General features: G+C 38.7%; 1 protein-coding gene across 6 annotated transcripts in view; it reads right to left on the reverse strand.

Annotated features, from left to right (window-relative positions):
- The window catches only part of CDKL5 (cyclin dependent kinase like 5), a 230,213-nt gene that overhangs the window by 94,648 nt on the left and 119,119 nt on the right, over positions 1 to 16,446 (reverse strand). For 2 of the 6 annotated variants that reach the window (XM_047715638.1, XM_047715634.1), the window contains exon 1: positions 13,080 to 13,362. The exons of 3 other annotated variants lie outside the window; for them this stretch is intronic. In XM_047715638.1, coding sequence (XP_047571594.1) covers positions 13,080 to 13,196 — 117 coding nt within the window. In that variant the 5' untranslated portion in view covers positions 13,197 to 13,362. Of the gene's footprint in view, positions 1 to 13,079; positions 13,363 to 16,446 lie in introns of those variants that run through there. One more of the 6 variants, XM_047715639.1, reaches the window with a different exon arrangement.

Consider the following 16,446-nt stretch of genomic DNA (forward strand, 5'->3'; position numbering starts at 1 on the left):
AAATAGAAAAATATCCAGAGGACCTATATTTCTTCCAGTATTGTCAAGATCTCCACCCCATAAAAATCACGCCTCAATCACTGAACAACCGTCCTGGACACAGAGACTTGTAACCAAAACTTACTCTTGCTAGTAGTGACTGTCTAAACTTACCTAGTCATTGGTTTATGGCCAGAACCAACTGTTCCTTAAAATGATGGCAAAGCAACTAATTGGTAATAACAATCATAAAATTTACTAAGTTACTTAAAGTGTGGTTATATAACTTGACTTAATTATGCTCTGGAACAGTGAATTCTCTAAATTGATGATATACTTAACAAGGAACTATCAAGAATCATTACTTTAAATGTTTTGCTCTGTAATTTAAAATATTCAAAATGCATCATAAAAGAAAACAGAAAAAAAAAAAACAGTGATTTTAGTTTATTCCCTGATGAAGCCATTCCTTGGGAGAAATTCTTTATTTCTTAATCCAAGTAGCAGTAAATACAGTTTGACACTAAAGTATTCTAAAATATTTCAATCCATGATTTATATGTAAATATCCCAACTGCCTTAAGTTCTTTTACAGATTGACATGTGCCTCCTTCAGCAGGAACAAAACCCTACAACTGTAGGCACTGTTACCAGATAGGCCAATATGGTACCTGAAAAAGCAAGCTTTATTTTGATTATTTAAGTACTTTGCACCAGGCCCTGTGCTCAATGCTTCCAATGTATTATCTCATTTAATCCTCAAATCACTTTCTGAAGAGGATCCTACCATCATGCTCATTTTATAGATGAGGATAGACTGAGTTGTGCGGGGTTTTGTTTTTGTTTTCCTGGTACAGTTGACACACAATGCCACCTTAGTTTCAGGTATATAACATGGTGACTCAACACTGAGTGTTTTTTTTTTTTTTAAGATTTTATTTATTTATTTGACAGACAGAGATCACAAGTAGGCAGAGAGGCAGACAGATAGAGAGGAGGAAGCAGGCTCCCCGCAGAGCACAGAGCCTGATGTGGGGCTCGATCCCAGGACACTGGGACCATGACCCGAGCCGAAGGCAGAGGCTTTAACCCACTGAGCCACCCAGGTGCCCCTCAACACTGAGTTTTAATGAGGTTCCGTAACTTACCAAGATCATATGGCTAAGAACTAACACAGCTAAGATTTTAAACTCAAGAAGTCTGATTCTGGAGGCCATTTCTCATCCATGGTCATGCTATACCATCCTTGCCAAGCCATAGATACAAATTTTGCTGTTAACAAGGATATATTCTGAAACATACTCACACATCTCCACACTGGGGAGGCATCACTATTTCTCATCTGTGTTTTTCTTAAAAATATGTTATCACCAATAAAAATGTTGAAATAATTTTCTAATGTCTGTTATAAAATTTATGCACTTTAAAGTATGTGCAAAAAATTGTTATTTCTATCTTTATCTTTATTCTGACTCTTAGGTCACAGAAACCTTCTAAACTAACTTAAAGAAATTACTTTTAACATTATGAGCAAAGTTATAAAATGGGAGTAAATTCAAGGACAGGATACATTCCATGGCAGGTTGATACAATGAACTTGACATGTATTTACCAAATACCATAGAAATACAAGTTATTAACCAGGATACACAAAGATGAAAACTAAATTGCTTTCTAAGAAATCTTGTTACTTGTATTGTTTATTACCTACAGACTACCATTGTTTGCCAATATTAAAAGTGAGATTAACTATTAAAGTGAATTATTTCAGACCACATCAGGAATAACAATCTATAGCAAAGAAGGAGAGCATTTCGGTGAGCCATCTAGGAACAGTCCACTGGGCCCCTGCTTTATATGAGGTTTTATATGACATCTTAGGTTTGAAGGAGTTAATGAAGCATCTCATATACACAGAAGCTTTTGTGTTGGTATGTAATAATGCATGTCAGTAAATTAACGTTTATGACAATAGTTTAAAAGTACAACCAATGTTATAGGATATGGCACAAGAGTTTGAAACAGATTGATCATGTAAATATACAGAAAAAATGTCAGATGTAAGTCGATAATATGTCGATTTGCTTCTGATCATTCTTTCTCCAGAGGTAACTTCTATCCTGAAACTGTTAAGTACCACTCCTATGTACATATTTATTATTACAAATAGATTTACCCATAAGCAATTTTACTACTGTTCTGAACACAGAAAATCACGTAAGTGGCATGTTACTCTGAGCATCTTTTTGCAACAGCTTTTTGTTTTTAAGCACAACATTGTATTTCTGAGATGTAAACAAAATCTAGTTCAGTGGCACTCAACTGGGGACACTGTGCACCTCCCCTCACAGCAGGGACATCCGACAATGTCCAGAAATCCTTTTGTTTGTCGCAACGGGGTGGAGTGGAGGCTACCAGCATCTACTGGGTAGAGTCCAAGACTGCTGCTGAACACTCTACAGTGCATAGGACAACCCCATGACAAAGAATTACCCACTTCCAAATGTCGAAAGTGTTGGCATCAAAAAACTCCGCTCTAGTTTATTCATTTTAATTGTTTTGCAGTGTTCCACTATAAACACTCCCCCTTAAAAGAGAGAGTGACCACTTTTTGAGATCAAATAAAGCTTTAGAAAAGAATAATATACTATGAAAAGAAATTTTAGGTGAAAATGAGACGATTAAAAGACTAATTCTCCTCGGGGCACCTGGGTGGCTCAGTGGGTTAAAGCCTCTGCCTTCGGCTCAGGTCATGATCCCAGGGTCCTGGGATCGAGCACCGCATCAGGCTCTCTGCTCAGTGGGGAGCCTGCTTCCTCCTCTCTCTCTCTGCCTGCCTCTCTGCCTACTTGTGATCTGTCAAATAAATAAATAAAAATCTTTAAAAAAAAAATTTTTTTAAAAAAGACTAATTCTCCAAAACTTATTAAAACTATTAATCATGGCACTAAAATGTCTACACTCATCTCATTTTCATAAAATGATTACTTTTATAATAACTTTTGTAATATGGCCTCATTCAAACATCATATAGTGAAATATACTAAAAGATGTATATTTTTTACCTTTTTGTTAAAAATTCAGTGACACTGTTCAGCTGGCCCAAAACAATTTGGCAGTCACACAAAGTCTACACCAATAACTAGCAAAACTACTACAAAGGTTCATATTATGGGGATACTGTTACAGGAAATACTGGTATAAATTCTAAACTGTCCATTATTTGTATGTTAAGAGCATTTCACCAAAACTCTTACATTTTAAAAAGCATTACAAGGAAAATTCATAATCAATTTACTTCAATGCTCAGCTTCTAAAAAGATAGTCTCATGAAAATATTAATACATTATCTAGAACATGAGAGAGCAAGCACGCAGCCAAAAAGGGAAGATGTGGGAAGTAGAATCTTAAGACTCACATAGAAAACAACTGCCTTCAAGCCAAGTCAGTAATAAAATTTCTATATAACAAAACCTAGTTTCTCATTTATTTCCATTAAAACATCATATCCCTTCTACCCTCCTCTGGGCTGGATATGCCCTCCAGAAATCTTTACTGAGATGTAAGATGACAATAAATGAAGTATAAAATATCTAGATAGAATGCCTAACCAACCATTCGCTCTTTTCCCTCTCTGAACCTGGTCTTGTCTCCTGTCCCCATATCTCAATGAACAGGTAAATATCTAGCTAGGTATTTAGGATCACTTTTGATATCTCCCTTGTCTGCACCCCAAAATACATCCAAGTGCTATTGAATTTTGCCTCCTAAATATTTTTCAAATCGGTCCACAGTTCTTCTCTACCTGACTCCCATCCTAATTCCAGCCCTTCCCATTCCTACTTGAAGTACTACCTAGCTTCCTAACCCTTCTAATAATGTCTGCCACTGGGAAAGCCTGGTAGCCATTTGGAAATGGAAATCTGCTTTCACTCGACCACTCCCATTAAAACTGTCCCCAAACTCCCTTGCCCTAAAGACCATGTCAAAACCCCTCCAAGTGGCCAGCAAGTCCCGTCCAGGGACCATTCCAGAAATACCTTCCAGTCTCCTCTCCCTAGGTCTCCCTAGCTTGGTGAGCCCCAGCTATCAATACCAGGAGCTCCCCTGCCGTAGTTCCTTTTACTCCTAAGTTTTGCCGTACTCAACCCTAAATTACCCCTGTCTCAGACCTTGGCACAAATCATCACTTATTCAGGGGAGCCCTCCCACAGCCTGTGACTAAGTTCAAAGCCCCATATATTAGCAAACATCTCTTCATAATTATTAAAGTGACACCTTCACATACTTTATGACCACCTGGATAAATTCTGACTCCACCACTGGACTGCAGGCATGTGGGTGAAAAATAATGTATGACTGGTTCAAAAGTGAACTACACAAGAGAGGGGCAGATCCAGTGCAAAAGTCTCACTGTACAGCAGCGCCAATTCAAAATTTACATCTGCTGGCCCAAGTCATGCTTCTCCTCTGATAAAACTTACTAATTCCACTATACTCTAACAGAGAAACACTTTTTCCTACCATAATATTTTTTTAAAGGGCTTCTTTGGGATATAAGGAATTTTTTTAAAAAAAGATTTTATTTATTTATTTGACAGAGAGAGATCACAAGTAGGCAGAGAAGCAGGCAGAGAGAGAGGAGGAAACAGGCTCCCCGCTGAGCAGAGAACCCAATGCGGGGCTCGATCCCAGGACCCTGGGATCATGACCTGAGCCGAAGGCAGAGGCTTAACCGACTGAGCCACCCAGGCGCCCCAAGGAATTTTTTTAAAGACAATAAAACATGAGAATAAAGAATACACAAATACACATTTAAGTTTTTTAAAGAACAGTATATCCCTAGGAGACATATTAAGCTAGACCTGTCTCCTTCTTTCTTCAAAAAGTTTCCAAAAAATGAAGATAATAAAACATAAGACCCTTCAAAATTTCATCTGGCCCTCTCCAAAAACCCTTTAGTAGGCAAGTATTTGAATAAGCTCTTAAAATCCCAAAGGAATTATAGTGTCTTGATTAAAAACCAGTTTTGTGTGATACCTGGGTGCCTCAGTCTGTTAAACAGCTGCCTTCAGCCCAAGTCATGATCCCAAGGTCCTGAGGTGGAGCCCACCCACATCCTTGGGTTCTCTTCTCAGCAGGCATTCTGCTTCTCCCTCTCCCTTTGCCCCTCACCCTGCTCATGCTCTCTTTCACTGTGTCTCTCAAATAAATAAACAAAATCTTTTAAAAAATAAATAAAAAACCCGTTTTGCTATTTGGCTACTCTGGCCTCCTACAGATCATAAAAATGCACTGCAAAACTGATACTGCTCTCTTTCTGTTAAAATTTCTTTAAAAAAAAATTCTTTTTCAGCATAAAATGGCTACAGTTACAAGGCTGTCAATATTTATCAAGTTATATATGAAGGCTTACTAAATTAAAAAATTAGTATTTACCGATTTATTTCTCCACCTGAAACAACAAAATAAAGATTGTTATTCTTCACCATCACCTCTACTCCATTCTGAGACAAAGCTAGTGAGATTTCTTCTAACCTAGAAAAACACAATATGAAAACAGATATGTTACATAACTACTAATATCTAATATTTGTGTGATATGAAACATTCCCAATGATGGAAAGAGTCGCAGATCTGAGAACGGGCTAACACAGTGCTTACAGTGCTATTTAGTATCATGGTTGCCAAATCCTTAGTGCAAATGTGCTACAAACATCCAGTAATTTTGTATTAGTGGTGTTTGGGGGAAGTCAAAGAAAAGGAGTAAAGCTTGGGCTCATGTGGAACAGAAAGAAGGTTAAGAGCCTCTAGAGGTGAGATAAAAGACCATGAGTTTTGTGGGAAGAGAAAATCAAAGGGAGAGGCTCTCTCTTATAAATGTAAGCCACACTGGGTTTTGTTTTGTTTTAAGGTTTTACTTATTTATTTGTGGAGAGAGAAAAGTGCCCAAGCAGAGAGGAGGGGCAGAGAGAGAAGCAGACTCCCCACTGAGCAAGGAGCACGATGTGGGACTCGATCCCAGGACCCTGAGATCATGACCTGAGTCCATGGCAGACACTCAACCAACTAAGCCACCCAGGTGCCCCTATAAGCCACATTCTTAAGGAGACCACTGGAATTCCTATACTAAAGTCTTCAACTATTTTTATTTGAATAAAAATAAATATATCCTGTAATAGTGTGAGACTTGAGGCCACAAATATAATAAAAACCATAAAAATCTGTGAACATTTAGTTGATAAATATAAGCAAACCCACATACCCGGAAAGCCCTTATTAGTACTTCTAATAGGGCCAGAATGCCTGTTGGTGGATCAGTATCAACCTGGACATTGGCTATTAATATCAAAGGATGTAACCATGATGAGTTAAGGAAACCAGTTCACTTAAAATGGGTACATCTTATTGTATGTAAGAAGGTTTATGCTTATATGAAAATTACACCTCAACAAGGGTGATTTAAAATCAATTATTTAAGCAGCCATCAAAAAAAAAAAAAAAAAGACAGACAGACATCTTGCCATTTGCAATGACGTGGATGGAACTAGAGGGTATTATGCCAAACAAAAGAAGTCAATCAGAGAAAGACATGATCATATGATCTTGCTGATATGTGGAATTTGAGAAATAAGACAGAGGATCATAGGGGAAGAGAGGAATAAATGAAACAAGATGAAACCAGAGAGAGACAAACCACAAAACTCTTAATCTCAGGAAACAAACTGAGGGTTGCTGGAGGGGCAGGGGGTGGGAGGATGGGGTGGCAGAGTGATGGACACTGGGGAGGATATGTGTTGTGGTGAGTGCTGTGAACTGTGTAAGACTGATGAATCTCAGACCTGTACCCCTGAAACAAATACATTATATGTTAATTAAAAAAAAATATTATAAAGAAATAATTTTTAAAAATGATTTAAAAGTAATTCACCTTAAGTTATAGACAAAGATAAACTTGCTACCCTGTTAATACTATAGATAATAAGTTCAAAAAATAAAATGCAGTTATTAAGACAAAAAATGAGATATCCAAAGAAAAATTTTCACTAATTTCTATGACAGAGCAAATAGCAATCCTTTTCAATAGAGACTTTCAAAACAATTTAGCTCCATATCTATAGATCATACAAAATTTGATATATACCTGATTTTTATATAACCCTTCAGACATTATATACAGATGCTCTTAAATCACTTTGTCTACAACCACACTCAGATTGTGGTTATATCCACAAATTTCTAAGAGTATATGGCAATGATGCCTGTCAAACAGCATTACAGTTTAGTAATATTAACCATCATGTCTGTACTGTAATTATTGCACAATTGTATGAGAGTTTTATTTCATTTTGAACCTGATTTTACAAAAATAAGCAGACAATCAGAAAATGAAAACTTCACCTCTAGTGGTCAATTGAGAAGACAGTATTAATTAGGCATGCCAAATGTAGGCAATCTACATCCTCTATCAGATAATCATTGACTTTGTGTTCCGTAGTGAACAAAGAGTACAAAATTTACATTTAATGTTGGAAATACATAATCAAAGACTAAATCTAAGATGTGCCCAAGAAAATGTAGCTTTTTAATTTTCTATAATTTTTAATCTTTCTTTCCAAGCTCTGACCTTGATTTAATTTGCATTCTATAGTAGCTCAGTCTTTTCTGGCTTATAGTCTCTTTCAAGTAAATGCTCAGTCCCCCTCAGATTTTTTCTCTGCTTCTACCAAGATGGCAGATGGATGTATGTATGGATGTGGGCTGGGGTTACAGAACTTCACTGTGGTAAGGGAGGGGCTTTCAGATAAATACACACCCTTGTGCTATCCCCTGGGACTCTGGTCTCCAAGACAAGGTTCCTTGTAGGCCTGGACCCCAGAACACTGGCTTGATATTGCCGTTGGACCCCAGGGAGACTGTGGACTCAGGTATGTGCTTTTGGCTTATAGCCCGGGTGTCTAGCCTGGTTGTTTGGCTCCTCAGTTTTAATTGGTGAAGACATCCAGACTCCTCAATCTCATTTATACCGACAACCTGGTTATCAACCATAGTGTTATCAGCTTGCCCCTCAATACAGAATCCCCACTGATAGTTTCACTGGCTCTCAACCCAGATACCTGAAGTGTGCAGTAACTTTGAGATTCCTTAGAGGCCAATCACAAGCTGAAGAGAGACCCAGGAATCTTTTCTCCACCCAACCACAGCATGCCACATTTTAACTCTGCTGTTGCTGCTTCTATTGTGATAAGGCAACTTTGCAAGGCAATTTCCACCAGTTCCATAAGGGGAATGGGGCATAAGCTTCCTTCACTTTTGGCTTTATTCACCCTCAACCTATGGTCTCCCTAAATCCAGAATTTTAGTTCCCTGAGGTAATGGGAGTCAGGGGGAGAGAATGTCAAGACTTGCCTGCCCCACCTCAGCCTCTTCTGCTCATACCCCTTTGGCACCTGGAAGGACTGCTTTTCATCTCTCTTTTAAGACTCCTAATTATTCTTTTAAGAGTAATTTCCCCTCCAAAGAGGCATTCACCCTACTCTCTAACCTGGAACCAAGATAGAAGAAAAAGAAGAAAAAACCCAATTTACCAGCCCAAGATACATCACCAGGAATTCCACAAATATTACCTCTGTTAAATATATAAAGATCCAGGTACAATGATAAGGGGGGGTATAGGTCTATTAACTAAAATGGACTAATAGTCAACATAAAAAAATACAGTCCAAATGAAGACAAAAATCTACTATCTTGTTTTACAAGTGATAGAGCGCTTGCTACAGATTTCTTTACTGAAGGAACGAATGACTGTGCCTAGCTTTCTCAGGGCCATTTTTTTCCAGAAAATTGTGTAGGTAGGTACCAATGAAGTCAGCATACTTACATTTTGCAGACACTGGTGAGTAAACAATGTACAGAATGCTAACAATAGCAGTGCTACTACAGAGTATAGTAGCTCACTGCTTCCTGGGAGTGCTAACAAAAACCAGACCCATGAGTAGGTACTCACATCTTCTGCTCTAGTCAGAAACATTACCGCTAAAGTGATTATAAAACCACTGCCTAAGAATGTTTGATTCTATTTTGCTTTTATTCATCAATAAGCTGATAAATCATACATGCATATATACAAAATATAAAATCTGTAATTCTTGATTTTTGGCCCTACTCTATAAGATTTTATTTATTTATTTTATTTATTTATTTGACATTACAAGCAGAAGCAGCAGCAGCAGGCATAGGGAGGGAGAGAGGCAGGCTCACCGCTGAGCAGAGAGCCCGAAGTAGGGCTTGAACCCAGAACTCTGGGATCACGACCTAAGCTGAATGCAGCCGCTTAACTGACTGAGCCACCCAGGCATCCCTGGCCCTACTTTTAAGTCTGCCTATGAAAGAAGAAAAATGAGAGTATTGAGAAGTGGTGAAGAAAGTCAAAACACCATGTTTTCTTCCAACTCATGAGAAATACGCCTGGGGTTTAGGACAGAAACATGCTTAAGGAAACTCCAAAGTTGAAAAGCAACAGAAATTATGTTCCATGTAATACCTTTAGGCTACTAAGGCGTAAGGTCCTCCAGCTTACTACGATGTTGCCAAAATGTGAAAGGCTGATAGGGAGAGTGAGACAAACTCAGAAGCTCTCTGTTCAAACAACTGAACTGGATTACCTCTAGGCACCTCCTGTTCATACATTCTGATAGATTCGCTCACACATATGCAGACCAAAATGGTACAACTGAAATCTGAAACAAGTTCCAAGTCATTACTTTTGCGGTAACCATATCCATGTAGAAAACTGAAAATTACATTCGACATAGGTAAGCAACAGTTTCTTTCTTAAAGACTTATTTTCAAAGTATCTAGTTTAGTTAAAACTTATTTTATCTTTCACGCATTGTGGAGAAAACTAGAGAATGCCAGGTTCACTTTCTCTTACCATAGAAAGAGATGACTATCAAACATAAAACAGCCTAAATATTTTTGAAAGAGCAAGTCTGGTTAGCCCTTATATCCAAGTACCCAGCCCTTTATCTCACATTATGGTCGCTACGTAACAAAAATGTCCCCAGGAGCGCACTGTACCATCTCGTTGTATAAGCATGGAACTGTTTACCACCATCATAAAGGAAACCAAATGACCTCAAACAAGCCACCTTGAGAGCTAAGGCAGAAGAGAAGGAGAGGACAAAAATCCCAAAAGTGGCCATGCCTTTGCACAACTGTGCAATAGAAGTCTCAAGCAGTTCTACTCTTTTGAGAGAATCAGCCAAGAAACACTACATACTCTGAACAAAATCCTTGTGTGGCTGGTTATTTGATGTCAAGAATATCACTGAGGCATTCTAGTTGAAATCCTCTTGCAGGAATATTCTCCAAAGACCTCAGTGAGGTCATCAGTTTGCACATAATGGGTATTTCGTACATACTCTGCTGTCAATCGTGGGACTGGGGAAAAGAAAGATGTATTACATACCACGTAGCCCAGTAGCTTGCAAGGCTTCCAGTAAAAGGTGTTAATTCCACACGCCATCTCCTAACTTCAAAAAACAAACAAACAAAAAAAAAAAAAAACACCCCAAACAACAACAACAACAACAACCCTGCTCCTGTCACACCTAATTACTTGCAGTTTCTCAAGTGAACCTTCACACATACTTGTTTACACTCTGCCCCAGCATTCATCCTTTCTTCATTCATTCAATCAACAAACAGTTTCAAGCTCCTACCCAGTGACAGGTACCATGCTAAACAAAACACAACAACTCAAATAGAGTATTCATTTGGGTACGGGAGTACCCATGGAGGTAACTTGTTTTTAGCTGGTAATTAAATCACAAGAAACCAACCCTGCTTCTTCTGGTTAATTCTTCTTTTTCCTTTAAAACCCTTCTTTGGGAAGCACTCCAAGACCCCCCAGATTATTTTCTATGTTCCTTTTTTGTAGTCCCTAGCACCCTATCCATACCTCCAACCGGGATCTTACTATACCTACATGGGAATCTGGGGTTTGCCATTCAATCTCACTTCCCATCTCAGGCTGTAAGATCCATAAGCCTAGGTCTTTAATGTAACTCTATGCCCTAAGACCTAGCAGGAAGACACTCCAAAAAGGTAGGCTAAATGAGTTAGGCACTTTAGCTGCTCTAAGTACCTCTTAAGGATCTTACAGAGACCAAGAAGAAATGAAGCCAGGGACACACAGAGAATAGAGATATGTAAATTTTAACTAAAAACATCACAGGGGGTACCTGGGTGGCTCAGTCATTAAGCATCTGCTTTCACCTCAGGTCACGATCCCAGGGTCCTGGGATTGAGCCCTGCATTGGGCTTCCCTGCTTGGTGGGAAGCCTGTTTCTCCCTCTCCCACTCTTCCTGCTTGGGGCCCCCCTCTCGCTATGTCTGTCAAACAAATAAGGTCTTTAAAAAATAAAGTAAAATAAAAACATCACAGACAATAAAGACTGAAATAGTATCTTGTTAAAAAGACCAACCACCTGAGTTTTGAAATGAGTGACCTGTTTGTTTCTTGACGTTTTCATGCTCTGTCAATCTATGAACTCCTCAAGGGCAGAGAACACATTCTAACCACTATGCTGTCATGAGCCTTTTTCTTCTAGAATGTGGGCTCTCCACAATCATGAACCACGACCTTTTTGTTCTTTGTCCCAAACATCCAACAGAACTCACTACCATAGGTGCTTTAACAAATGTCTGCTTAATGAATTAAGTAAGTTCTAAAGCTCGCTTGTGTGGTTTCTCTTGAGCTAGAACCAACAAAGATCCCTTTATACATCAACAAAGAATGTATTTAAATGGCATTGATAATCAATATGAATTTGAAAGATCTGCTTCAGATAAATCACATAGTGGGTAAGTGCCTGTGGAAATTTAAACACCAACGACATGAAAAATGCAAGTCAATGAATTAAGAGAAACTATACATTATTCTCTAACAAAACATGACAAATTTTATATTCAACACTGTGTTTATAAGGAACAGAATAAACTGTTATACTACCTAATACACAGAATATGTAAATGAAACTTGTCTCCACATTTTAAATGAGAAAATTTAAATTTTCCCTGAAGAAGCAAGGTAAATGGCAGCATGAATCACTCCTGAAAAGAAAAACTTGATTACATTTTAAGTACTTCATAATAAGCCCCCAAAGAATTTAAATCTAATGGCACGGATATTAATATAATGACTTGTGAATCACATCCTTCTATTTGTTTTACTAGCTGTAGTTGAAAAAAAAGGGCACCTAAAGCAATAGAAAATATCATAAATGTATATAAGTGTGACAAATAATAGGTGTATATAATACAATATAATCTGGCTAAATTTTCTCTTGAACTCTAAACAACCTAAGAAAATGCAGAGATTTCTAACAAAATCATTACTTCTTACTTTCTGAAACAAATCTAAAAATCTGATTATTAAAGGGCTGTATTCCAAACAATTTAAAATACAAGATATGTACTGGTTAAGTTATTTTTCATATTCTCATTGCCAGATCTATGTGGTGTCATAAGAAAGGAAACAGTGTTTCTAATTAGAAAGTCTTTAATTACATAAAATTACTTAATTGATACCTTTTAGAAACCCAGAAGCACTTCTTTCAGACACAATCTGATTTCAAATAAATGATAATAAAAGCAAAGTGAAACTCAAAGGTTGTCACACATCCAGAAGAAGGGTAAAAACTTCAGATCTAGAGCCAAACTGCCTGAATTCAAATCAAGGCTCTACCACCTAGGAGGTAAGTGACCTTTGACAAGTTAAACTTCTCAGTGCCTCAATTTTCTTTCCTGAAAATTGTGTCTAATGTCACTTATTCCTGAGGTTGCTATTAGGATTGAATAAGAGGATACAAGTAAAATGCTCAGAACAGCACATGAACTAAATGTTATTACTATTATTACTATCATCAGGGAGAAAGTTCAAAATGCTCTACTTTAGGCATTCCCAAATCACCCAAGCATGTTTCCAAAGGAACTCAGAGAACATGGGGTTTGTTCCTGGGGGTGAGGGGAGGGGGTGTCTTCTCCTGTCCCTAGGGAGAACTAACAGTCCTTATTATTATAAAGCCCAGACTCACAAAGGCCGTAGAGCCGAACTTCCCATCCAACAGGCTAATGTCAAGGAGAGCTGAAGTTCCTCCAAGACCGGAGGGTCCTCTGAGACTGGGAGGATCACAGGGCTGGAGCTTCTGCATGAGGCAGAGGGCTGTCCAGGACTTCGGACAGTGGTGTCACTTGGCTAGGTTCCTCCAGTCTGATCACTAAGCACCATAGCCTGGAGAGCTGGGGCCAGAGAAACAATGCCCACTATAGGGTAGTGCCTGGCAAAAGGTTTAATGGTAACCAGAGCAACAAACAATGGTAACCATGAGAACAACAAGGCACTTAAGGATTAGGCCTCTTCCCATTTGGCTGGTACTTCATAAACCAAAAAAGTCTTATGTCAGTAAATGGGAAGCAAAGGAGCTCCAATGCCACAAGGTATGAGCTAGATTTAGTTTCATTTCTAAAATAAAGAATTGTGTTTTCTACCTCAGTGTCATGAGGCAAATTAAAATCTATTTTCACAGGTTTTTAAACTCTTCAAAATGGTGAGGTCTCTGAAGTTAAGGATGACATCTCAGTCCTATCTATAGTCCCCAGGGCCAGTCACAGTACCTAATACATGGTTTATTTCAAGAACAAACTGATGTTATCATATAAACCGGTATTTACAGAATTTTCACACACATGTGGAGACTTCTAGTTTTGGTAAAGATGGAGTAGACCCACTTCTCCCAGGTCCTTCCTCTTGAAACTAAAAATCCCTACACCAAGCATAGGAAGACAAGGTGGTCAGGACTTGAAGAACATGGTGGCAGTGAGTTCCCATGGTTTCCCCACTGTTTCCTATGTATCCCCAAAAGAGTACTGGAGAAGTCTCCAACCTAGAACCGACAGGAGGCAAATATAAAGAGGTGCTAGGAAAAGTCTGTTCTCACAGCCAAAAGAGCAGGAAAAGGATGGGCTAATAAGAGAAAATCTTTTGGGCAACACTCGCCCTATTCCAGGCAAACATCAATGGAAAAACTGCACTACCATCCCACTGAGGTTTCAGTGGGGCTGAGCAGATAGACACTTTACTTTCTCACACACACACACACACACACACACACCTCCAAGGAAGCAGGCACCAGGGCACTAATCTTCCACTCCTATCTGGCAGAAGCGGCACAGCTCCCATTCCCTGCCTTATTACATTGGCAAGTCCAGTCTAGAGCTGATCTCCCATCACCCTCCAGGCAGAAGCAGGCAACAGAACTCTGGCCCTTCTGCCACAGCAGTGTCTGCAAGATGGAGCAGAAGCAGTAAGGCAGCATGAATCACTGGTCCACTTTTCTCTGGGAAGCTGTTAGCAGGGTCAGATGAGGAGGTGAACATCCACCCTACCCTTCTGCAAGGAGGCAGTGGGAGTAAGAACAGTGGGAGTAAGAAATGTGGGGGTGGGAGGGCACCCAAGCAGGAAGCTGAACACACCTAGTCAGCCATCAGGCTACCACCAACAGGGAGGCTGCCTGCTGAACAACAACAACAACAAAGAGTCCAGAGTGTCGTCATATCCAAACCGACCAGGATACAATAAAAATATATAGATCACTCACCACAACCAAGGACCATAAAAGTCACAACTTGAATGAGAAAAAACAAGACACATCACCACAGAGATGAATCAGATGTTAGAATTATCTGACAAGGATTTTAAAGCAATCTTAATAAAACTACTTCAACAAGCAACCCAGAAATACCCATGGGCAGTGATTAAAAATAGCCCCAACAAAAGCCTGCTCTCTCAAGCTGAAGGACCAGGCAAAGAGCAGCCTAGCATGACAGAAAACATTTAGACAATAACCAACCACCCTACTCTAGCTAGATGAAACACTGGCTTCCCTCACATCAGTAAGGGCGAAGTGGGGAGCATGCCCAACCCCCTGCCAGGGTAGTGCCAGTGAAGGGCACATAAGAAGCCAAACTCCCATTCACATCAGTAACAAGGAGCCCCTCCCCAGTAGGTATCAGTGCAGGCTAAATGAGGAAACTCAACTACCGTCCCCATCTGTGCCCCCTACCTTGCAGGGCACTGTCATAAAGGACCAGATAAAACAGAAGATTAGGGGCGCCTAGGGGGCTCAGTGGGTTAAAGCCTCTGCCTTTGGCTCAGGTCATGATCCCAGGGTCCTGGGATCAAGCCCTGCATCGGGCTCTCTGCTCAGCAGGGAGCCTGCTTCCCTTCCTCTCTCTCTCTGCCTGCTTCTCGGCCTACTTGTGATCTCTGTCTGTCAAATAAATAAATAAAATCTTAAAAAAAATAAATTTTAAAAAAAGCCAGAAGATTAAATAAGAGAGAGAGTCTAATGACATAATATCCAAAATGTCTGGGTTTCTACAGAAAATCAATCATCATACTAAGAACTAGGAAAACATCAACATGAATGAGAAAAGACAATCAAAAGATGCTAACACAGAGATGCAGAATTATTTGACAAGAATTTCAAAGTAGCCATAATACAAAGAGACAGTCTCAAAGGAAATTTTAATTACACAGGACTCAATGAATACACATTAAATCAAAATATGTGTGATGCAGCTAAAGCAATACTAACAGAGAAATTTATAGCACTAAATGTACACATTAGAAAAGAGAAAGGCCTCAAATCAATAATATTAAGTCTTACCTCAATACCAGAAAAAGAAATGAGCCCAAAACAAGAAGGTAACAAAGATAAAAGCAGAAATCAGTGAACTATCAAACAGGAAAAAATAAAATAAAATAAAATAATTTTAAAATTTTTAAAATAAAATCAATGAAGCTAAAATTGGTCCTGTTAAAAGATCACAAAAATCAATCAACTTCTAGCAAGACTGATAAAGAAAAGATAAAAAGCATCAGTATCCGGAACAAAACAGGGGAGAGATCCCCAAAATCCCATGGCCATTACCACAAACTTCACACTCCTAAATTTCACAACTTAAGGAAGAGGCCAATTCCTGGAAAACCACAAACTACCATACATAACCCAGATGAAATAAACAATTTAAGTAGTTGTATTTGTTGAATTTGTAATTTTAAATTCCCAATAAAAAAAAATCTTCAGGCTCAGATGATTTCACTAGAGAATTCTACCAAACATTTAAGGGAGAATTAATGTCCATTTTACACAATCTCTTCCAGAAATTAGAAGAGGAGGAAATACTTCCCAACTCATTTTATGAGGCTACTAATACAATGATATCAAAACCTGACAAAGCACAAAAAAATATAGACCAACATCTCTTATGAACTCACGTACAAAAATCTTCAACAATATACTAGCATTTCAAATTCAGTGACATATTGAAAGAACTGTACACCATGACCAGTTGGATTTATTCTAGATATGCAAGGCTGATTCAACATTTGAAAACCAT

The sequence above is a fragment of the Lutra lutra genome, chromosome X (assembly GCF_902655055.1).
Source record: "Lutra lutra chromosome X, mLutLut1.2, whole genome shotgun sequence".
Lineage (NCBI taxonomy): Eukaryota > Metazoa > Chordata > Mammalia > Carnivora > Mustelidae > Lutra > Lutra lutra.